The following is a 26677-nucleotide window of genomic DNA, read 5'->3' on the forward strand; positions in this document are numbered from 1 at the left end:
TTTTGGTTCAAAATTGATCACAACGCACTCCTTAGGTCCCAAATAGTGTTTCCTGAAAAGTTCAGACCGCGGAAACTGCAAAACGGTTCCTGCAATTACAATAGAGTTTACCAGATATGGGCAGGGAAGATAAACGGGTCCTCGGATTTTCGGTTCAAATACTGTTTTTACAAACTTTGCTCTAGAATACGATGGAATTTACCACCTAAGTGTGGGGTAGGTAAAGGTGTCCGAAATCGTTCGATTGCAATTTGATCACACTGGGTTGTTTAGGTCTCATATTTATAGTGATTTTTTTAATAAATCAAATAAAATATAAAATAAAACAAAAATAAAAAACCGTGAAAACTAAAAATTGCAGAAAGTTTGGTTATAATCCATTATACGAGATGTTTTGATATCAACAAGCTTTTTTTTCCAAGGGGGAAAACGACTGATACTCTTTGAAGCACATAGGGCCTGCGGTAGAGCATTCACCTGTGGTACTTGGGGTCCCGGGTTCGATCGCAGCCCAAGCCAAGTGAACTTTGTGGTGGACAAACACTATGTGCGTGGGTTTTCTCGGGGTTCTCCCCTTTCCTCCCACTTTCTTCACTCCACTTTATAACGACACTTATTCAAAATAAAGTTATGTGATGAACCACCAATATATACATATATATATATATATATATATATATATATATATATATATATATATATATATATATATATATATATATATATATATATATATATATATATATATAGAACGTCGTTCTCAAAGGTCCTCAGTCTTTAGTTTTATAGAAGCAAGGCTACGAAAACCACCATAAAACATTTTGCACATTGCATTTCAAATATTACCTTTTATTATGGCACATCAAATAAAATAACTTCACTTCTAAAATTGGGCATGTAGTTTACATAAGATGGATTCGGATTTATATCTTATTTATTCTTCGTTGCTATGACAACGAATCTCTATTATAACAAAACAGCAACTTATATCAACTGCAAAGAAATTACATCTACATATCCTTTTTTCATATACTTCTTCTTTTTCTTGAATAGCTTGCGCATAATTAAAAGGTATATTCTGCCCACAAATACAAATAAAGATTGAAATTTAAGTATCGTTATACAGGGTGGTAGGTAACTCCACCGACAAACTTTGGGAGGCGATTCCTTACACGAAAAGAAAGAAAAAAGTCCTAATAAACATGGGCCGAAAAATGCCTCCTTTCAGAGTTATGATCCATTGAAAATTCGAAAAATCATTTTTCAAAACTCCCTAACTTAGAAACTATAGGACCTATACCAAGCGGTTTAAGGAATTACACAGGAACTAGTATGTTCTCTATCTAAATATCCATGTTTTACCATCTTCCGTTATCGGTGAAAGGAACTGTGAAAAGGAAGTTGAAGTATAGGGATACTCCTTTAAGTACTATTGGTGCGTTCGTTTCGCTGGTACCTGTGAATTCTGAAACATGGTTATTTAGATAGAACATATACCAGTTTCTGTGTAATTCCTTAAACCGCTTGGGATAGGCTCTATAAGCCAGGATGTTTTGAAACGTGATATTTCGAATTTTCGGTATTCATAACTCTGAAAGGAGACGTTTTCGACCCATGTTTATTAAAACTTTTTTCTTTCATTTCGTATAAGGAATTGCCTCCAAAAGTTTGTCGGTGGAGTTTCCTACCACCCTGTATATGGCGCCTTAAACGATGGGATCTTTTCTTAAAAAAAAAAAAAAAAAAAAAAAGAGAGAGAGAAATCCTGGGCCGTTAACTATTACATACTAAGTACTGGAGTTTCCGAATGACCCTTGTATATATGTAAAACTATAATTCACATAATCATATAACATATTTTACTTTTATAACAATATTATCTTCATATTTTATTTTAAATTCTTAATTAATTTCATTTCAAAGATTCATATGCTTAACGTCGATAATATAAAGATACATTCAGATTATGGTATAGAAGTTATTCAATTTTAAGGTCCTTGTGCGGCCATTGATACATAATATAAGTTGAAATTAACAAAATTTATATCATTTTAGTGGGCAGGACAACAACAACAACAGCAAAAAGATTCTGAAAAGGATATGACATATACATAATGGCTATTTTACATAAGAAAGGATCAAATACAGGATATAATCAAAGAAAATATAAATTAAGATTAAAATATCGACAATATTCACAACAAACAATATAATCAATATCTTATCAAGATCATAAATGTACGAATTGTTCCATTAGTTAATTCATTGAATTATCTTCATAGAATTCACATAAGGTGCGAATAACAAACAAAATCATAACGATATTTAGAGTGAAATAAAACAAGAATCAATTAAATACGGTTTTCTCGGACGCCGCAACTCTTGCCTAAGTTACATGACCAACAAATTCGTTTAAGTTGCATTGAAAGTCATAAATCGGAATACAATCTTGCGTGTAATTTACTTCTACAAATCTCTGTTTCTTACTTTGAGATTTTTTTCCATCTATGGAATTTCTACGAAATTTACTTCGAGGGAAATTAGATCTAATGAGTACTTGCTTCTTAAGTGTAGTACGATTACTATTACTGTTGCTACTAGGATTAGGTTCGGTTACACGATTACTATTACTATTGCTACTAGGATTAAGCTCGGCTACCTTACCGGTAAAATTAGGTTCAGTTCTTTTTCGTTTGACTGGTGACGAAATGTCGTGTCTTCTAACAGGACTGTACTTATTTTTTCCACGATAATCATGGTAATTTGTCCTACCATGATTTCTGTTCCACAAAGACTTCCTTGAGGCATCCCATGTAACTGTCCTGCTTCTTAGAAGTAGCTGCATCGCTATCAGGTGGATAATTTTTGTCTGACTTCTTTCCTTTTCTGTCAACCCGCTGCACTGCATTCGGTAAAAGCACCATCTGATTGTTCCTTTTGGTATTTCCGTTGAATGAATATTTCAACAGCACCAATTCAATTGACCAATCACTACCAACACTGGTGGGAACACACGTTCTCTTCCTGAATTTCATGAATACTGGAATCAATTTTCTCTCTGCTACATGAACCAATGTCGTATACATATCATTAAATGATTCTATTACAATTACTTCATCTCCAGAATTTATATCACGTTGAATATACCGGGAATACAAGCAACCAACAGCATTCATTAGACGAAGATGACCATGACTTTTCGCACATTGATACATATTAAAATTTTCGTTATACGCAGCATCACTAAGACAATCAATAACATTCGAATAAGGAGAGAAGTCGGGATAATCTAACCCAACCAATACCGCAGTATGTTTTTGCGAACACTCAGCAAATTCCATGCACACATTTAAATCAATGTCTTATTTCTTCATTGATGCAAATTTGGGATCTGTATTTTCTATAATTTCTATGGAAGGTTCAGGTTAACTTGTCCGGGTAGTGTGATCATTAACTATAGTTTCTACTATTTCGATGGAATTTTGTATCTCAGTGAATCTACGTATAATTCGGTAAATTTTAAAGTCCTTTGTTCAATTCGTAGATTTGTCTGGTCGATTTTATTATCAAATTATTTCATTTGCTCCATTTGTTGTTACATTCGATTACCAAAATCCTGCTTTAATTGTCCCATCTATTGATTCATTTGTTCACCAAAATCAAGCTTTAATTGTCCCATTTGCTGATTCATTCGCTCACCAATTTGTTCCATTTTTTGATTCATTTGTTTCGTTGATCCATTCGATTACCAAAATCTTGGTTTAATTATTTAATGAGATCGCCTAGGTCAGAAAAGTTCACTTTCCTGTTGCAATCTGATTCAGATGTATTTCCAATATCAGGAAGACTCATTTTGATATTTCTGAAAAGTTTTGTGCCAGTCCTTAACAAAGTAGGCTATACTCCGTTTTTATATTTCTTTTAAACAAAATCACTACGTAGGCTTAAAGTCAATCTGCACACCTGGAGTTTATTATTTAGGAGATTGTCTACTACACTTCATACAAATCTACTAAGGTCCTGGCGGAAAAACCAAATGAATAAGACGTAAAATGTAATCATTGGCGGAAATCACTAAATTTATATCAAGACACTTATTCAAAATAAAGTTATGTGATGAACCATTAATATATATACAGAATGTCGTTACTCAAAAGTCCTCAGTTTTTAGTTTTTTTTACAAGCAAGGCTACGAAAACCATAAAACATTTTGCATATTGCATTTTAAATATTACCTTTTATTATGGCACATCGCAAATAAAATAACTTCACTCCTTAAATTGGGTATGTAGTTTACATAAGATGGATCCAGAATTATATCTTATTTACTCTTGGTTAATATGACAACGAATCTCTATTATGACAAAACAGCAACGTATATCAACTGCAAGGAAATTACATCTACATATACCTTTTTCATATATTTGTTCTTCCTTTTCTTGAATTGCTTGTGCATAATTAAAAAGTATATTCTGCCCACAAATACAAATAAAGGTTGAAATACAACTATCGTAATAACCATTTCATTCATTACTCATCATCTCCGTCTCCTTTAGCCTAACCGGCATAAACGTGGAACGTAAAACTCAAAGATTTCATTTCATTTTTTCTTTGAAGCACATGGACACATGGTCCAATTATAAAACAACTGTTATTTACGCACGTATCATTATTAATGTCACTAAACTACAGAATTCTACACTTCAAAGAACTGAACACTTTTGGAAAGTCCAGGAAGAGCAACTGCCCCTTTGCCTTCCAGTTCGGATGGCTATAGATATGCCTTATCTCATATAGAGTAAGTGATAACGGAGGAAACCTGCGTTTCTTTTGATGCAACTTCATCTTGTTATGATTTTAATGTCTCTCAGTATTTGCAAAACATTTTGGCAGTGGAAACGCAAAATTTACTTAGAAACATTGATCCTTGATAGTATGACATTAAACTTTGTACAGTCTTACAAACTAACTATCACTTGAAGGAACTTCCGTAAATTTTGGACTAGTTTACTTTATATATGTACCGTGTCATGCGAAAACGAACTAAGCGCCACTTTCGTACTTTTGAGAAAATTACGTTTAAAGGTTGATGTCCAGCATTAGTGTAGCCGTAATCAAAAGTGAAATTATGTTTCTTTTTTTGGAAAGGTGTTGGTTTCCCTCTCTTTTCGATTGTGCAAAACGTTCTAATGCTTATCAGGAACCAATCGTCGCATTTACGTGGATTTTCAAAATTTGGCGCTTAGTTCACTTTTGCATAACACGGTACATATGCTACTTAATATATACACAAATGAGGAAAGTTTGTTTGGAGGAAAAAATGATTCTATGGGCGACTCCAAATGTGCATTACCATTTGCAATTCTCCTTTTCTTGCAATAGTAGGCAACCGAAAAAGCAGGGTCGTTCGGTTGGTTAAGAATTAAAAAGGCGTTGGACCTAACCTCAATTTTGCTACAAATATATCAGTGTGGCAAACTGCAAATAAGGGAATAAATTACATTGTTAAGAATGACGGATTTAATATCGTGAGGGCAATGGATGACATAAAAAGTTACAAAATGATCTTACATAAACAGTTCAAACAAGATGAATAGTAAGAAATAAGTATCAGAAGAAAGCACTTTCTCTCCTTTTTAAAAAAAATCATAAAAAAAAACAAAAAAGTTTACATAATGTAAAGATTTAATATAAAAACTTAACAGCATAACAACAAGCATCCACAAAAAACGGAAGAGAGACAAACACAGACTAAGGGACACCATTGGCGTAGCAGACTTGCGAGCCACCCATGCAAGATAGAGATGAAACCCAATTGTTATACTATTACTATTATTATTATTATTATTATTATTATTATTATTATTATTATTATTATTATTATTATTAATGAAAACCCGTTTCCTTTTCAAAATCTCTGATTGTGGCTAAGATCATGTCTGCATATAGTAGTAAAGTATGCACTTTTTTTTATCAATGAGCGGTCCTAAAGTCCAAAAAGGATATAGAGAGAGGAACAAAAAAGCTTTCTTATGATAAATTCTATGTGGAACTTCGAAGCACTTGCTTTTGACAGGTGCTTTTTTTTTTTTTTTTTTTTTTGAGAACAAAAGTTTCAGCGCCTAAGAAACTACCGTATATAATATTGAAATTTGAAAGTGGATTTATTTACATTGGAATTTGTGGTAATAAAGAAATTGTCATTAGGAGACATTATTGTAAAAACTAAGTTCAGTTACTTCATCTATAGCAAGTGTCAGAATTCCTCTATATCTCGCTCCCCCTTCGAAGATCAATATCGAAAATTTAGGATATGGAATATACTTGGATCAACAATCAAAATCTAGATGTGTTCTACCATTCCCGTACCTAAGGCTAAGGGGAATGGGGGAGAACCCGAACAAACATTTTAAGCCAAAAATTGTTAAAATAAAAGTAGTTATACTTTCCCCTTAAGAAAATTATTAATGTAATTTATCTTTTACCTGTGTTTCTGATTATCATCAGAAATCAGGTAAATTACGGTACCTCTTCTCTTGGGCAACACTAAAAAAACCGAAATATTCTGGCCAAATGTCACGTTTCTGCTTGTATTGATATAACCTGGACGATAAAAAACTCCTAACTTTTAATCTTCTACTAGATAATAATAATTATTATTAGTTTATCATTATTACTATTATTATTAATGAAGATTTGACAGTTCAAGTATTGAAATATCCGAGTACTAAAATATCTGAAAATAAAACTGTGTCATCGCTGATCAAACGCCACCAAAACTTCTAAAGTATAAAAACTGACCTTTCGTGGATCCGATCCGAGAACTTTCACATTATTTGTCGAGCGCCTTGACCACCGAACCACAACTACTACGCGGCAAATGATTTGTCTTTAGTTTGTTTACAAGTATAATATACGCGCCGCATTTGTTACAAAATAAAGGAGTTTTGTATTTTGTTTCTAAAAATCTGTAATGTTGATAATTTAGTGAATACATGTCAATGCTATAATGTCTTCCGAGTTCCCAATTACATATTCCTGTGTTTTGCCAATCAATTTGACTATTAACAAGCTACACTTTTAAACGAACAGAAAAGGCTCTTTATTTAGGCGAACCAGAATGAGTAACACTTTAGATGAGGGGTTAGCGTTGTTATTTTCCTAATCCCGCAGTAGAGGTTCGATTTTGTCTCTTGCCCTTTACACTTTTTAAAATGTTTCATTTAAAAGGCTGAGCTCTTGTTGGATGCTGCTAAATGGAAGATAATCTCCAGTGGAGAAATTTAGTGATGATGTAATCCTAAAAATAAAAGAAGAGAAATGAATGGAGAAAACGAGTCGCAGTGTTAATTCTGTCAATGGTTCTATATTTGATATTATAAGTTAATTTCGTGCATTTTTAAATTGTTCTTTATTGACACTATATTCTCCCATTTTCTCCTTGTGTGTCAATGTATGTATAAATTTTCACAAATATTATACTAATCAGGAACCCTCAGTTATATTTGCAACCTAAGGGGAAATCCGCTTAGAACAGATAATTTCTCCAACTCGTTTGAGTGTTATCAAATTTTGCATTTTTAATATTTACAAATAAATTACTGCATACCAATATTTAGCATTTTAAAAGTCATTTAACAAATAATGAAATTGGACAAGTTCTTTTTACGAAGTAATATTACGTATCAATCAGTGGCGCCGGAACCTAGGAGCTCAAGCCTTGTTTGACCCCCAAAATTTTCTTTGGGAGCTGGGTTCTTCCCCCGAATGATCCATCCATACTTTAATTGATTTGCAGGTAGAACTACTGTTAATAGTTTCAAAACTCAGCGCAAGGCTTTGTGTTTACTTAAAAAATAACGTGCTACATATACCGCATAATCTATCCGTATATTATTTGATACGCATATGTATAATCATTTGAAGTAAGTTAACTTGTTTATATAATCCCTCATTTGAGTTAATCATAAGATTATTTAAGTCCCCCGATTGTTATCTTCTCATTGGCGCCTCTGGTGTCCGTATATTGTTTTCTAGTACTGTGAGTACAAGTATGCAAAGACTCCCTTTTGTCATTTCGCCAGCCAGCTTTTCGCTCCACTTTTGCACAAAAGCACTCTTTACGATATGTTCTTTTAACAGCTGGGGCAACTCATGCTGCTGTTCTAGCTACTGTACCGGGCGTAATTAATCTTGGAGCGTGCATAAGTTGGGTTGCTTAACTCACGGGTTTTGTACCTCAATAATTTATGTGGACCACTGTACATGGGGCCTTGGTGTCTCAGTGATAAAGTACTCACCTCTGGTATGTGAAAGTATCTGGTTTTATACTAGTTTTGTGAAGAGTACTTTGTGGTGACCAAATACTATTACGTAGGTTTTGTTGGAGTTCTCTCTTATGCTTTTGTTTTCTTCATTCCACCTTTTTCGTCTATCTCATTATTACTGTCACCCTCGACCTGGAACATAATTGTGAGACATTGAACTCAAGACATTTTTAATTATAACATGAAATACTTAATTTTTCAGAGAGTAATTTTGAAACAATGTACACAAGTTTAGTCTTGAGTTTTAACTAGAGATGCAAAAAAGCCGGCTTTTTTGAATCGATGGTTTTTTTCACATAAAAAGCCGGCTTTTTTGGGAAAAAAACGAGAATTTTGGAAATTTTGGCTTTTTTCAATTTCATGATTTTTCTATCTAAATAGCTTTCTTATAGTATATTCTATAGTTAGATAAGAATTCCATGACCTGAATGTGATATTTCGCTCTGAAATTCACCATCAAGATGGATGGAGCACATGTTTTACGAATTAAAGCCAACATGAAGAATGTAGTATTTGAGGGTAATTTTAGAGACTATTTAACTTTATTTTAACTTTTGAGTTATCGACATTTTTTCTTCTCTAGTTTGTCATCCGTGTTTCATTTCTAAGAGCTTTTAGTACTCTAGCTTCTAGCGCAAAAGTTAAACTTGCCCGTTTTTCTATTTATCCATCAAAGCGTACGTTTTTCAATATATCCGTCAAACCGTACTTCCACATTTCTGTTATACTGTAGCTGTGAAGTGATTTAGCAATAATTTTCCGGACACAACCTTGAATACCAATTTATACAAATAATCAGTAGCGGATTTAGAAAAGTACTTTAGGAGGGTTTTTTTCTGATTGTTTCGTTTACTAAAAAGTCCTAATTTTATTTGGGAAGTGCTTGAAGTTTATGAGTACAGGCATAAATAATATTTCGTTTCGTTTATATGTTTAGCAATAATCTTCCGGATACAACTTTAAAATCATTTTATACTGAGAATCAGTGGCGGATTTAGAAAAGTATTTTGGGAAGGGTTTCTTACTAATGTTTAGTTTTTTAAACATTGGTAATTTTTATTTGACGGGAGCTTAAAGTTTATGAGTAAAGGCATAAATAATAGATATTTCGTTTCTTGCAGACATTCCGTAACTTTGGGGAACGGGCTTCAGTCCGAAAGACCGCCCCACTAACCTTCACAAAACCGTCACTGCTGGTATTTAGTAATAATAACGATTTAAAAACAATAAAAAAGGAAGTCGCCCAACTCACAGTACACGCACTATTTCTACATTCACAGATGGAATGAAGAAAAGCTTTGTCAGAATGGTCGAATGCTGGTTGAATCCCGGACTTCCCGATAGAAGCGCAAAAGCTAATCACTCAGTCATGTTTGTTGTGCAGTTGTATTTAGCTTAACTTAAATATATTCCGTAGTCTTTTATTTGGGGGGGGGGGAGTTCCGTAATGATATGTTGAATCCCTCTTGTTAAAAATTCAGAAAACTTGAGGATTGGGTAAACTATGATGGTGGTTCTATAAAACTTAACTGTAGAATTTCAAGAATATACAGAACCAAAAGCTCTAGATGTGCAGCCTTTAAGTGTATCATATAAATCTAAGTATTTCTCTTATGTTTTATTTTAATTTTATTTTGTTTCAAAAAGAGGGTATGGAATATTTTGAAGTAAAAATACTACATACTATTTTGCTAGTTATTTGTGTATTCTTTAAAAAGAAGTGTTTACTTTTAGGGTTGGCTGGTTTACACCAACTTTTTTTTTAATAACTGGTTTAAACCACAAAAATAAAAAGAATGAAAAATGCGAATCGTGTGAACTTCATGGTAACGTTTCCAGATATCAAACCACCTGCAATAGTTTTATTTCCCTTTCACCTTTTAATCAAGGTGTCCCATGTTCAATTCTCGGTCGAACCATAAACCTTCTTTTATGCGTAACCCAAGTAGCGGTTCGGATGTCAGTTTAAGCGAAAGTCTTCTCCTTGATAACCTCGGTATTTCGTAAGGATGTTAAGCCTAAATATACGAAACAAACCAAATTGTATATTTCTGCATGCCTAAATGCGTGTTGTTTTATAAAGAAGCCAATATTGCTTAAATATATTGATAGAAATTGGCAAAATTTATCGATTGCCTACGTAGCTTCCAACATTAGCTTGGATTGGACTTTCAATGATATCTACGTACCGGTACTAAATTTGTAATTTAATACCTCAGTTTTAGCGTACTGATTATGGTACGTTGACCTTTAAATTTTACATGCAAGGCAATAACAGGATTTTCCTGTTATTGTCTTACATTTCAAGTAATGACGGGATTTTCCCAATGGCTAGGGCGGGAGATTCTCAACTTAAGAAATTTACTGACCGCACTTCTTTAAGCTTATGGGAGTTCTTCCGGCATAACCCCGCTGTTGCATAATAACATCAAGGCGAAACAAACTTATTTCTGTGAATATGTAATATAAATACATAAAGCAAAAAATATAAGTCAAAAAAGCCTGGTTTAAACCAAAAAAGCCTGGTTTAAATATCCCCCAAAACACGGGTTTTTGGCATTTTCAAAAACAACCACGGTTCTTGCCAACTCTGCTTACTTTTGTATATAGGAGGTTAAAAAATTCTTATTATATACATTGGTTAATCCTGTGGAATTCATAATGTAAATATGTTGAAGAAAAATTGTTTGAAATTTTTTTTCGAAATTCATAGTTTATTTTCGATGTTTTATATTATTATCAGCATCAACCACTAATTAAATGATTTTTTGTGTTATAGAGAAGCGATAGAAAGTCTGTTTTATCAATTTAAAGCAGTATTTTGAAAAAAGCCCAAAATTTCCCAAGCAAAAAAGCAAAGCAGAAAAAACCGAGTTTTTTCCCAAAAAAGCCGTTTTTTTTGAGCCCTTGTATCTCTAGTTTTAACCCTATAATTTTGGTATATCATATGTCTTTTTCCCATTGAAAAAATACGTTGGATTCCATGTGGTGATTCCAAGATTATATATAAGGTAGGTTCCTATATATCAAGTTACATCATATGATCTTATTACTGAGCCCTCCCTGCTGGTCTAGTAGCTAACTTGCGTGTTTTTGGCACACAGGTTCATGAGCTCAATTCTCGATAGGATATCCTTGAAATTCGAATACTAAGAGTAGTCCGGATTCCACATCAAACTGTAGGTCTACGTCTAATCTGGCTTCGGTGTTGAATGGAACGCTAAACTCCAACCCAACGAACACTTCGAAGTCTGCACCTTTGTAGATTTTATAGAAGGGGTTCTCGACTACTGCTGACCCTGGATAGTAAATTAATACAGCGGTCTACAATCGTAGATTCATTGCTGCAGAAACTAAAAGTCTTCTACTGAATTTTATTGAGTAAATAGAAAAATTTGAGATTATTATTATCCTGTTTCCTAAGATCACTGTGTACATTATTCTTCGTTCTTATCAGCCTACCGAAAAGTGTTTCCAACTAATGTTCTATACATGCTGAGAATCATAGTGTAGAAATAATTATCCCTTCTATTTTCATTGTTGAAAACACATGGTAAAATTTGGGGTTACGTGATTTCCTCCATTTAACTGTATTCGTATGTCTTTTGCACTATTTCGTTCCTGGAAAAGACATTCAACTCAAAAGTTTTCACAAACTGATCATATTAGTGAGTGAACTAGAAACTAATATATTCATAGAGTTTGATTGGCAACATAATGTATCAGTCCGATTCACTTTAAGACCGATTTTCTTACATATATATAGTGAGGACACAGTATTTGTCTTTTTCTTGCACTCAGCTAGTTGATGCGATTGAAATATCCAAAGCGACATTTTCTTCCATTTTGTTGGCATTGTTATGATAATCATATATGCTTAGTTGGTGCGATTGAAATATACATAAGATGAGAATTAGTTTCAAATCTCTCCCCTCTTACACTTTAGCCATCGCTTACCTGAAGATTGGATTCGATGACGAAAAAATTATGGAGTCTTCAGTATGAAGAAGTTCTCAGCCGCACATTGTACAGGCCAATCATCAGGGAAGATCTTTTCTTCAAAGAAATGATCGAGATGTCGGAAGAGGTGGTAGACGATGGAAGACATATTGGGAGAATACAGTGGATGAGGAAAAATTTACACTGCTATTCAAGGAAAGCCTGCACAATCCTTTGCGCGACATATGGGCATGCAGTGTCCTCCAGTATGAGGACACTATATCTGTTGACCATGATAGATACTTGTGGGTAGGTTTGCGTTGAATTTCATAAAGTACAACACTGTAAACCATGGCGCATATTTACCTAAAGACAGACCAGCCAAGCCGAGGTAAAGGGAGATAGCAGAGGTCGCAGAGAAAGTGGTCTGAGTGTTTACTCACAAAGTTGGAGAAGTCTCTGTCCAGTGTGTACCGAGTGCATATGCTGGACGAGGCTTTGTTGTACTGCTCACAGCACTGAACCTCGGCTCGGCTGTCCAGCTCCTCGTTCAAGATAGATGCAGCGGGCATGACGATCCGCACTGACAATTCTGTCTCAAATGAAACATACAATCACACTCAACACAAGCCACCATACCAACAACGTAAATTCCACTAGATGCAAAACACTGACATTTGAATCGCACTAACCCAATAATTTGGTTTAGTAGAGTTTCAATCAATCAAAATACACGATAATTATGTGATTAGGAATTTCATAGCATGATGTTGTCGCTTGAGTTATTAAATGTTAAGTTTATTATTTTCTGTCTTTCAGGCGAGACACTAATGAAACGGAATTGGAGAAACCAGCCCAGTGCAGCTATCTAAATACAGTCTGTTTCGCTTCGATAAGATTTCAGCTAAAGCCGAACAATACAATACAGGTAATACTCTTTATTTGAATGATTTAGTGTTAAGTCCTTGTCTAATATTTTCAGCCGAAATTCATGATATTTTGAATTTTATCACAAAATACTACGAAAATTATTTGCCATATGTTGTTCAAAATTTCCACATATGAGATCAATCCATAAGTAGTGGTCCAGAGGTGGTTGCTCCATCATCTCCAAAAATTATAAAACTTTGAGTATAACGAACCTTGTGTATGAGAAGATCAATAACACTATCTACGTTGTCGTATGTATACACGACTCCAAAAGTGCATTACCACCTGCAATTCTCCTTTTCCTGCAATAGCAGGCAACCCAAAAAGCTCGGCAGTTGGGTTGGTTGCGAATTCGAAAGGCGTTGGACAAAACCTCAATTTTGTCACAAATATATTAGTGTGGCAAACTGCAAATAAGGGAATAAAACAAATTGTTAAGAATGACAATTTTATTATTGTGATGGAGTAGGATGACATCAAAAGTTACAAAATGACTTATTTAAGCAGTTCAAACAAGATGAATGGTAAGAAACAGATATCAGAAGAAAGCATTTCTCTCTTTCCCCCCGCCCCACCCAAAAAAGAAACTCATAAAAAGAAAAAGTTACATAATATAAAAGTTTCATATAAAAGCCTAACAGCACAAAAACAAATATCTACACGAAACGAAAAAGACAAACACAGAATAGGGGACACCAGTGGCGTAGCAGACTTGAGGCCTTCCCATGCAAGATAAAGAGACAAGACCCTAGCTGTAAACCCCATTGTTATAATAATAATAATAATAATAATAATAATAATAATTATTATTATTATTATTATTATTATTATTAAAAAGTCGTTTCCTTTTCTAAATCTCTGACTCTCCCTCAGAGCATAAATGCATATAGCGATCATGTGTGCATTAGAAAACAATCTTGCAAAAAGTAAGTTTAATTTCTTCATCCATCTCAAGTCTTAGGGGACCTTTATATCTCGCATCCCCACTCCCCGAATATCGATATCGAAAATTTAGAATGATTATATTCATGTCCATATATTTGCGATATCGAATGTTGATATATGATAATATAGATATCGATGATAGCGATATATCGACATATCACAGGCCCAGATTCCGAGAAGTGATGCTTGAAATATACCGGAATCAACAATCAAATTCTAAATAAGTTTTTCATTTCCGTATCTAATGTTGAGGGGGAAGGGTGGGAGTCTACTTAGCTACAGAGGCCATATCAATTGTGTTCTCAAACCAGCCATTACACCCGCTATTATCAAAGTGTTAAGTCAGCCATTGTCTGCGAGTTACCCCAGTTCCATTTGAAGTTTGAATTGAAAACCTGAATTACAAAACATCCCAAGACCACTCTCTTTCTTCGTATTTTTCGTTTTCTGTTTTTTATGTTAGCATCTATGTTTCAGGGCTATTCACTTGCATAATACGTAAGTCAAAGTCAAAACTTTTTTTTAAAAAATCAAAATAATTTCAGCTAAACAGAATAGCATTCCAAGTATAATCTTCTTGTCTTTCTTCTAAAAACAAAAAAGTACTCCGGTGGACTTCGGATGTTCTGCAATTCAGATCTTCAATTTTATTTACGGTCTTTAACCATCTTTAACTCGCAGGCTCCTTGCTTTCATAAAAAGCATTTGTCGTGTAGATTAAAATCAAAAATGAATTAATCTATATTCTTGGGAACTTATTGTTGCACCAACACACACATATACAGGGTGTAAGAAAAAGGTACGGCAAAATTTCAGAGATGGATTCCTTGTGGTTAGACAAGCAAAATCGTTCATATGACCATATGACGGGAAATGTATCATTACAGAGTTACGGCCATTGAGCCGCCTAATGGTGGAAATAGTCATATTCTGGTCGCTCCTTAATGTGACTCAATTTAAACCTCAATAACTCAGACCCTAATTAACCTAGGAAGATATTTTTGATATCTATGTATTTCTAAAGGACGATGCTTTCCGCCTATATATATAGGGTAGGTCAAAAGTCTTGGACACCTGCATAAGTTTTAAAATCGATGGGAAAAGTAAAAAGTGATGATGGGAAAAGAGGTTTGATGAGGGGCTGCAACTTTTGGAGTGTGTCATTCATGGCTTCCATCTCGAAACCCGCCATTTTGCATTCAAGTCTTTTTTTAAATGGGAAAGTGTATGTCACATCAAATGACACTAGCTTGAGCTCAGAAATTTAGTGGTGTAATTTGTTTTTTTCTATCTTGTACAGTTTAGAAGTTATTAATGTTCAAAAGTGGGAAATTATCTTGATATTGACCCAGTTCTCTCTGTTCCAGGTGATCTAAAATAGGTCTGACACGTGAACAGAAGATCGAAATCATCCTTATATCAGTGAAACGCAGCTACCGAACAATAGCAGCTGACTACAACCAAGGCACTCAGACAGAGAACCGGTATCGCACAGCACTGTGGCTCACGTGATCACCAAATTCCGAGAGACGGGCTCTGTTCAAGATAGGGCACGTAGTGGGCGACCAAAGACTGCCACCAATGAGGAAACTGCAATGGCGGTTGTTGCGTCGTTCGTGAAAAGTCCTACACGAAGTACCCGTCGTGTGTCCCTAGCATGTCCAATAAGCCAATTCTCCGTTATCCGGATATCGCACACCAATGAGTGGCATCCTTAAAAGCTGCACATGCAACATAAAGTGAACGAGGATGACCCTGATCGCCGGTTGGAGTTCTGCATGTGGGCTACTGAACAACACGAACTGGATCCTGCGTTTGTCAAGGGCATACTGTTCAGTGACGAGGCGTATCTCACTTTGAACGGGGAGGTTAATCAACATAATTGTCGACACTGGTGTGACGCAAATCCGATCTGGGTTCACCCGAGTCGAGAACATAGTCCAGCGAAGGTGATGGTTTGGTGTGGCATATGGGACACCCGCATCATTGGGCCATTTTTCAGTTACAACACCTTAACTGCACCACAGTATCTGATGCTGTTGCAGGACTTTGTGTTCCCTGCCACACTGAACGCTGACGGCATTTTCCCATCTTATTTTCAGCACGATGAACCCCTCCACACTATAGACTTGGTGTCCGTCAATGGTTGGATGAACAACTGCCACGGAAGTGAATTGGTCGCCGTGGTCCCGTGGAGTGGCTGCCCAGATCCCCTGACTTAACGCCCCTTGATTTTTATCTATGAGGACATCTTAAGCAGATAGTGTATGCTGAGACAATCCGTGATTTGAGACACCTGGAGGAACGCATCCAACAAGCCTGTGACCAAACTTCAGGAGACATCTCCGTGTGAGACTCCAGTCAGAGTGGTTGCAGGGACTACAGTTGTGCATTGCACGAAATGGACAACACGTAGAACATGTGTTGTAGCATTCAGTATCAAGGTAATTTCCTACCTTTGAACATTAATAACTTCTAAACTGTACTAGATAGGAAAAACAAATTACACCACTAAATTCTTGAGCTCAAGCTAGTGTTATTTGATGGGTCATACACCCCCTTCTCATTTTAAAAAATGACGTGAATCCAAAATGGCGGATTTCAAGATGGCATACAATTCAAAAATTGCGACCCCTCATCAAACCTCTGTTCCCATCATTACTTTTTACTTTTCCCGTCGATTTTCACTTATGCAGGTGTCCAAGGACTTTTGACTCACCCTGTATATTTTATGTATGTGTGGGAGTACCACGGGGGACATGGGAGGGTAATTACTTATTTTTTGTTTGATTTTGGCATCAGCATTTTGGAGATGGCATTCCTTGGGAATACACTCATAAAATGCATATCAGCGGAAAGCTTAATCTTTGCAGAACACGTTGCTACTAAAATTACCTTCCTATCTTAATCAGAGTTTGATATATTGAGGTTTAAATTGAGACACATTAAGGAGCGACCAGAATGTGACTATTTCACACTAGTAGTCAGCTCAAAGGCCGTAATTCTGGAAGGATGCATTTCCCGACATATGGTCATCGGAACGTTTTTGCTTGTCTACCAATAAGGAATACACCCATGAAGTTTTGTCGTACCTTTTAGTTACACCCTCTATATACAAGATCCGTTTTGTTGATTTACGAAATCACTCTTTTTTCCTCAAACAATTTACAAAAAGGGTCTTGAATGAGGTGGTCGCACTAGTAATGACATCCCGTAGCGTCGTTACGTAACACACACAGTATAAATAAAGCTTCAAAACCACAAATTGCAAGTTCTGCCGCAGATAATTCGGTAAGGTGTCTGCTTGTTGAGTGGGCAACCCAGATTCATATCACGGCTGGTACGGTTTGCTTTTTTTCCCTTTCAAAATACGTTTCTATATGTATATATTTCTTCTTAATAATTACTTTCTTGCAATCTTAAATTAGTCGGGGTTAAGTAGTCAGAAGATTAAAATACATGTATGACTACGTTATCCGTGTGTGTGTACTCATATATGTATCTTTACGTATTTGTTTCTTTCTTGGGGCCGCGGCGGCTCAGTGGTAGAGCGTTCAACTTTGGTGTTTGGGGTCCGGGTTCGATCCCAGTCACCGACAAGTGAACTTTGTGGTGGACAAACACCGTGTGCGTGGGTTTCCTCGGGGTTCTCCCGCTTTGTTCATTCCACCATTTCATTCATTACTCATCATCACCGTCTCCTTTAGCCTAACCGGCATAATCGTGGGACGTAAAACACAAAGATTTCATTAGTTTCTTTATTTCAACTAGTGTTGGCACAAGACCAGACAGAAACTTTTGATACGAGACACGAGACGAGACAGACTACTTGTCCCGTCTCGTTTTCCAGACGAGACGAGACGTCTCTTGAAATGCCTCGTATCGTCTCATGTCTCAAAAATGGAAAGACAGTTTTTGAAATTGTTTAAAAAATTATTAACTCGGAATAAATTATTGCCTTCGAAAGTATAGCAGCGTTTATTATTTCAAATGAGGACTATCCTAAAAGAACAAGGAAGACCTAAAGTTATTTTTTAAATGATTCTTACAAACAGCTTTCATTTCTATTTTCCAACCGATTCAAGTTTAAATATTTAGTGATACTGTTCCAGATTCAAGTAAAATGTTAAACCATTCTTTGAGATCAGTGTTTCAGAATATTTCATTCCGAGGGCTGGTGGTTATATCTATGTATAAAAATCCTTTATAGAAATACAAGTTCTCTTAATGCCAGTTTCATCAGCAACTAACCATTGTTCATGAGTTTTCTCGTTCCGAACAAAGACAGAAACGTGTAGGCCTTTTCCTGTACTGAGTTTGAAAGGATGTTGGTTTGACAATAAAATTTAGTTTCGTTTTTTTTTTGTTTTATGATGTTATTCGAACCAAAGTCATTTTTGAAATCAGAAAGTCACATGGGCCTTCTTATATTTTGAAGTGGCGCCAGAGGTTTTGAAAAAAGGATTTCAGAATAAGTGGGGAAGGCTTGCTTTTCGACTGTACCGACGATATTGACAAATATTCCTGTCGTAATAATTCATTACTGGAAATCATTGGCGCCCGAATAATTTATAAGGGGCTCATCTCCTTGATTGCTATATTACGCCTGATATTTAATATACGTAGTTTGCTATATTACACATATATTTTCATGAGCAAGGGCGGCCGGGCCCCTTCCCCTCCCTTCGGGCGCCAGTGGTCGAAACTAAGTAGTCGTTGTTTTAAGCAGTGTTTCTTCCAGACATGTTTTTGGGGTGCTGCCCCCTTGTAATTATTTATTTCATACACACAACAGATAAAACAACTCATACATTTTAATTACACAGCACATAGTTCTTTGACATGGAGGGAAATCTCCTTTGGCTATAGGAGGATATAGTATTACCAATGGGGATTTCCCTCATTCCCCTTGTAATTCGCACATCGTCAAAAGATATAGAACATTGTTGAACATTTCTTGAACCACTTCATCACACTCCTGGCCTTGTGACATGGTGCATTATTTTGTCGAAAAATGCCACTACCGTTGGGAAACATGGTCGTCATCAAGGGGTGTACGTAGTCTGCAAGCAGTGTGCGATACGCGTCGGCCGTCATTGTGCCTTGCTCAAGCTATACTAGATACATGCTCACGTGTATGTCCCCCAGAGCATTATTATTATTATTATTATTATTATTATTATTATTATTATATTTGAAGTACAATCAAATATCACGACATTAATTATTAGTTTTAATTAACGGAATTGAGCTGAAAATTAAATGAGATTAACCATTAAGTTTATGCGTTCGGTACCTTTCTAAAGTAATAAATACTGGAATTGGATTCAAGGCTGTTTCTGACTGAATACTTTCTTCAAAATAATATTAAAAATTATAGAAAGATTTTCGACACATTCGAGCGAGTCGAGATTTTTACGAAAAGTATCGACTCGACTCGTGTCTAGGCTCGAAAATTAGAGTCGAGAAATAAATTTATCTTGACTCGTCTCGAATTTTACAAAGTGTGTCAACTCGAATTTCAGTCCAGATTCGAGACATGTCTCGACTCGTGCGCATCCCTAAATATTCATATTTTAAATGTGCAATACTACCTCGCGAAAAATGACCCCGAAGTTAATTTACCAAAGTCTACTTTCTTCTTGTTAGATTAGTGATCGTGGTTTAGGATAGATTATGTAAAGTCAGACATGGTTATGTATGTTTACACTTTCGTTTCTTTCTTTCAAAATGCATTCCTATCTGTTCCCATTTGTTATTAATAATTTATTTCTTGCATTTATTAATAACTATCAGAAAAACCCATTATTCGCATGGTGGCTGTATTTGGAAGTCAACGCCTCTATAGTATCACCGTTGATTTCAGCGAGTGCGAAAACTTTGGATTTGACATTAATATCGGCCATTTAGGATTATTTTTACATGCCAGTTATCATCTCCGGTATCCCGACCCTCAACTAAGTGGGGTTAATTTGGAAGTTAATGCAATCGGAGTTTCACCATTGATCTCAGAGACCGCCAAAACTTTGAATTCGACACTAATATCGGATATCTTCTAATACTTTTACATGTCCCTGTAAACGTCTCCTGAGACTTCCTGGTTCGATTTAAAAAAACGCTTCGTCTTGATCCGGAACCTGGGCCCAGGTACCCAAGATCAAAATTTGGTAACTCTCGGTCCTCTTGTCTGGTCTCCAGGCAGCACAGAGATACATACATACAGACAGACAGACACACAAACAAACTTTTTATTTTATTTATATTAGATTAGGTGTATTTGAAACAGTGCTTCTTCCAGAAGTGTTTTTAGGGGTACTGCCCGCCCGGACCTCTGAGAGTGCCCCCCGGAAGAGACCAAAATAATACATCTATAATATAATAAAAAATAGAAAGTTATCGATAGTGCCCCCGGAATACGAAGTGTGCCCCCCTCCCCCGGAACATAGTTTCTGAAAGAAACACTGATTTCAAACACAACAGATAGAACCAACGGCGCCGACTTTCCAAAATGTATGTGGGTGCATATAAATGGCGGGACGAGTTATATGTTTTCAGGGGAGTCTCGATTTTTTTATTGATTTCTTTTTAGTTAAAATCTTTTATGAACACTGTTATAAAGGGCTGTGCTGTGATAAAGTAAAATATACCGGTAATATAAGGATAAGTTGGGACTGTCCTAGCTCAGTCGGTAACACGGCTGACAGGTTGAAACCCGGGTTCAAGTTTAATTCCTGTAATGCATATTCCCAACATATATAATCGTGGTATTTAGTGTATATTTTCAACTACTTACATGATGCACAATGAGTGCAAGAGGCAGTGATATTATCAAACGTTACTAAAAGAAAATACTACATTCATACAAATTAAAATGAAAATATCATCATAAAAGAAAATAATTTTAATGGTATTGCAAAAAGAACTTGCAAGGATTTTGAAAATGAAATCTTTGAGTCTTGCGTCCCACGTTTATGCCGGTTAGGCTAAAGGAGACGGTGATATGAGAGATGAATGAAATGGTGGAATGAAGAAAGTGGTAGGAAACGGGAGTGCCCCGAGAAAACCCACGAGCACGGTGTTTGTCCACCACAAGATTCACTTGGCGGGGACTGTGATCGAACCCGGGACCCCAAGCACCAGAGGTGAATATTCTACCACTGAGCCACCGCGACCCCTGCAAGGATTTTGTTGTGGACATAAAGTGACTAATTTAGTGTGTTCCTTGGTTGCCTTTGCAAAAACAATCAATTATGTTTTAGACGTTAGAAATTTTAACTCCCATCTCTATGTTTTAATTGTTTATTTTTTAATAGTGTCAAGCGAGAAATATTTATTTTATTATGTTTATTATGTTTCGAAACTAAAAATCTTGCCTGCAGCGCCCTGACAAGATTATTTGTGTGACTGCTTTAACCAGGGAACACCAAGGAGGCGGCGCACATAGACAGAACAACCCCTAGCATTTCTTACACAGTACAACGTTGTTTGGCATATAACGTTGCTCCTGTACTAGCGAGTTCCAGCTAGTTAAGCCTTTTATTAACAGCCGGAGGCAGCATTCTGTTATATCATTGTAGTGAGTGGCGTGTTAAAATACTCCTAGTATCATTTTTTCATTGTTCGATTCACCTTGAAGGACCATCAAATGCCTTTCGAGGAATACAAGTTCCCTTTAATTCATGAAGTTAATATAGAAATGACCTTCAAACCTATGCTGTGCATAAATGCTGGAAGTCTTATAAAACGGTTTTATCCGTGTGTCTGTAGACCAGAGGCCTGCAAAGCCAGGCCCGAAGACGACCCGGATGGATCTGTATTCTGTGTCCGTCTCGACCCGATCCGGCCCGAATCTCGAGCCGGGCAGAGAATGGGCCGGACTCTAAACTGGCCGGGCACAAAGGAGCCGGGCTCTAAACGGGCCGGGCGTAACCGGCCTGAGAACAACCAAGTTGATACGTAATCAAGTCAATTCTTCAATATGTAATGGAAAATGAGAAATATGTCGTCATAATATTGCACTGTCTATTTGTCCTACTCAAATAGGAAAATCGTGTGAAAAGTTACCCAAGGTTTGTTTTCTATATCCCTATACTGTCTATTTGTTATTTGTGCTTGCTTTGTTCGGCCATGTTTATTATACAATAATACAGCTCATGGACGTAAAAGTTTTATACTACACTCATTAATGCATTACAAGTAACAGAGGAGATATGTAAAACTTCTACACCGTATGTGATACTAATACTACAACTACTACTGCTAATACTATTATTACTATTGCGATTACGAATGCTAGTGCTAATTCCACTATTGCCGCCACTGCTACTACTGTTACTATTACAACTACTGCTACTACTTATTACTATACTAATACGACAGCGAATACCACTACTGCTATTACTAGTAATACGAAAACAAAACAATACAAATGAAATCTTTGAGTTTTACGTCCCACAGTTATGCCGGCTAGGCTAAAGGAGACGGTGATGATGGTGGAATAAATGAAATGAAATGGTGGAATTAATAAAGTGGGAGGAAACGAGAGAACGTCGAGAAACTGCACACACGGTGTTTGTCCACCACAAATTTCATTTGGCGAGACCTGGGATCGAACCAGGGACCCCATCCACCAGTGGTGAACGCTCAATCACTGAGCCACCGTTCCAGGAACACCTAATCCGCCCTGGCGTCTTGGTGATTTATTTTATCATAATATTTTGTTATATTTGTAGTATCATACTATGATATAAAGAATACAGGAACATGTAACATCATTTGGTATTTGGCTTGCTAATTGAACATAACTACAAATTGCACTGATCTTATGAGCACGCCAGTTCACGGTTTTGGCCTCCGTGGTCTAAAGGTAGCGTACCAAATTCTACTTAGTAGGTCAAGTACTTGACTTTGTCATACGTTTTTCAGGTAACTACGGCTCAGGCTGTATGGATGATGATGGGATGAATTGGTGGAGGAAGCGGGACCACCCCGGAAACTCCCACGCACACGGTATTTGTCCACCACAAAGCTCACATAGCATCTGGGTTTTAGTTCTGTATGGATCCAATGACTACGGAATAACGTAGCAGAAACTCCCTACTCTGTAAATATATACTGCTAATATTCGTAAGTTTCAAGCTTGTAAAAGAACGTAGCTGTTTTGTCTTTCTATTAAGGTTTACGATATTTCTATCGTATCTTGTCTGAGCTGCAAAACGAGAGGTAATACATTTATCGATTTATGGTTAGGGATTGGTCCTTTAAAACATTTAATTAAATCGAGAGGTGATAGAAGCATACTCTCCCGCGAAAAACGTACATTTTCTTTTGTGACAGATGATAACACTACTTCAAGTTTCACTATTGAATTCATATTGTTTGGAAATCTTCGTTTCATACTGTGAAACGATACTCACTTCTTTTAGTTTGGTATTGGTACTGGTAACTCCTCTAATATATGCAACAAGTTGAAACTCTTAGTCATAGATTAAAAATGTAGCAATACACGTTGAAACCGAGCTTGGCTAACTTCAGCTACTTCTTTTTTGAATAGGGATTGGTGGAAAGTATTCTTGGGATGCTGAATTCTTGGAGGAACATTTTCTTACGACTCTGATATATTTAAAAAAGCCGTATCTTGATATCTCCTATTGTTTTGATTCCTGGAAACAAGAATTGAAATAGGAAATGATAATTAATTGGAACCACTTCCTGTTGATCGTAAAAAAAAGCCGTATCCTGATATCTCCTATTGTTTTGATCTATGGAAAAAAGAATTGAAATAGGAAGTAATAGTCAATTTGAACCACTTCCTGTTCCGGTAGGGTGTTGACAATAATTATGGTATGTTGCCTAGAGACGGTAAATCGTTTGGACAAAATGTTCTATCTGTTAGTGTTTTTGCTCTATGGCGAGGAACGTTCAAACATAATATGGCTAATTTTAACAAATTCTGCTTTGATCAAAGCTGCCACGGAGATGGAGGAGGCTATTCTTGAGACGATGAATCGATTGCAAAAAGCCACTTTTTAATATCTTTTACCATTTTTGCTCTACGGAAATCAGTATTGGAACAGGAAGTACTAGTAAATTTGAACAATTTCCAGTTTTAGTAGAGTTATATGGATAGTAACGATATGTTTGTTGAGAGGCTGAATCGTTTGCTTAAAACTGTTTCTAGCTATCTGCTACTGTTTTCATTCTATAGCGATAAACGTTGAAACCGTTATTGAAACCAGAAGTTATTATAAATTCTAACTACAGCCGAATTTAGTATTGTAGATATTTGTCTTCAGACTCTAAATCGTTTGCAGAAACCACTTCTCACTATCCGTTATCATTATCTTTATATATCGACAAACGTTGAAATCGAAAATGGCTAATTTGAAGCAATTCCGGTTTGAGTAGAAGGTTAACGGAGGAAATAAAATATATTCTTTGGATACTGAATTAATTGCAAAAGACCACATCTTGAAGCATTTACTATTTCTATTAGGCGGAAATTGGAAATTGAAACCGGAAGTAATAGTAAATTTCAACCATTTATAATTTCGGTAGAATATTTTGTGTACCCATGATGTTGACTCTAGATGGTAACTCGTTTTCAAAAATCAGTTCTCGCTATGTTACCGTTTTATGCTATGACGATGAAAGTTGAAACTGTTGTTGAAACCGGAAGTAATAATAAATTTAAACCATTTTCAATTTTGGTAGAGATTGTGAGTGACCATGATATGTTGCCTATACACGCGCAATCGTTTACCAAAAAGAAAGTTTTCATGTATGTTACCGTTTTCATCTATGGGTTGAATGTTAGAACCGGAAATTGCTAATTTGAACCACTTCTGGATTCAATATAATGTTAACGGATGAGATGGAACGTATTCTATTCATTGGATGAAGAATCAATAGCAGAAAACCATTTCTCTATACAGAGGCGGATCCAGGACCGACTTCTGGGGGGGGGGCGGTGGGTTGTCATAATGCTACTTTTAAGGGTTCCAAACTCTGGGATGGATTTTATTTATATATAAAAAATAAGAAAGTTTCCTCTTCTGGGGGGGGGGAGATCGCCCCGATCGCCCCCCCCCTTGGATCCGCCCCTGTCTCTATATCATTTTCTGTCTTTGCTTTGGTATCTGCCAACAGACACAGGATTAAATCACTCTATAAGATTTCCGACTTTATGCACAGCACAATTTGGTAGTTTAAAACCTGTCTTTGGTTCCGTAAATATTATTAACACGCATATCAATGATACTCTTGTGTATGATTCAAAAAGTTAGCCGTGAAATTTAATCTAGATTGGAAGTAGTTGTAGAAAGGCCTCTTGCTATAACAGATTTGTGGGTGTTCAGATAAAACCAACATAATATTTCTATTTCACAACGGGTGAGTAAGGCATAGGTTATTTCTACTGTATATCAACTTCACGGACCAAAGCGACTTGTGACTTGATGTGAAACCATTTGCTAGTTCTTCAAGGTCAATAACAACAAAATTGCTAATACTAGCACTACACGCGACCCATTACTTCGATAGAAAATTCAACAGACGTGTTTACGTATAAAAGAAGCCCTCCGGCACTTAGGCTGGGTGGAAGCAACAACATTCTATGCGAAAGAACGCTGTTGTTCTATCTGTTCGAGTTTGCTTGTGTGTCTGTCTGTGTGCGGCCTGGGGATCAGACGAGTTGACAAAAAGTTACTAAATTTTAATAACGGATACTTTTGTCCAGGCCCCAGACCAGGACCAAGTGGTTTTTATTTTTAAAAAATCGAACCAGGGGTCTCAGGGGAGGGGGACGTTTACCGAGACATGTAATAATATTAGGAAATTGCCGATATTTGTGTCGAATTCATAGTTTTCACGGTCACTGAGATCAATGGTGACACTTCAATTAGCGATGACTTTCAAAATCAGCTACCATCGCGTGCGGGCCGGGGTCACCGGGAGGGGGGAGATGTACAGAAACACGTAAAAATAATCCAAAATGACCTATATTAGTATCAAATCCTTAGTTTTCACGGTCGCTGAGATGAATGGTGATTCTTCCAAAGGCGTTGAATTCTAAATACAGCTCCCATCGCTTGGGAGCCAGAGGCGTTCTTTTTAAATTTTGAACCAGGGGGTCTCAAGGGGCGTTTCCCGCGATATGTAAAAGTAGTAGAAAATTACCGATATATTTTCGTTTCGTTGTTCAGTTTGTTTACATAGATATTTTATCTGACCCATGAGAAAAGTGGTTATTTTCAGCTAGTTATTATTAAATGCAAGAAATAAATTATTAATATACAGGGTGGCCCAAAAGTACGTATACAGTACCGTACTGATCAGCTCATAGCATTTTATATAATTTCTTATTTTTATCCATCAGATAAACTTAGTTTCTGTATTATTTGTTCTTAATATGTTTTTACTTACATCTTAAGCTCAGAAGAGCCGAAGCAAATAAACTCATACACTAGAATGTTATAGTTGATCAATACAGAGGTGTATGCCTACGTTTGGACTACGTGAACAGATAGGAGTGCATT

The 26677-nt window shown here is 36.2% G+C and overlaps 1 protein-coding gene across 4 annotated transcripts in view; it reads left to right on the plus strand.

Moving 5' to 3' along the window:
* LOC145673430 (uncharacterized) overlaps positions 1-26677 on the plus strand; it is a 573733-nt gene that overhangs the window by 107534 nt on the left and 439522 nt on the right. For all 4 annotated transcript variants that reach the window (XM_081743127.1, XM_081743130.1, XM_081743129.1 and 1 more), the window contains exon 3: positions 13086-13194. In XM_081743127.1, coding sequence (XP_081599253.1) covers positions 13086-13194 — 109 coding nt within the window. The remainder of the gene's footprint in view (positions 1-13085; positions 13195-26677) is intronic.

This window comes from Thermobia domestica, chromosome 16, assembly GCF_964235325.1.
Source record: "Thermobia domestica chromosome 16, izTheDome1.hap1.1, whole genome shotgun sequence".
In the NCBI taxonomy this organism is placed as follows: domain Eukaryota; kingdom Metazoa; phylum Arthropoda; class Insecta; order Zygentoma; family Lepismatidae; genus Thermobia; species Thermobia domestica.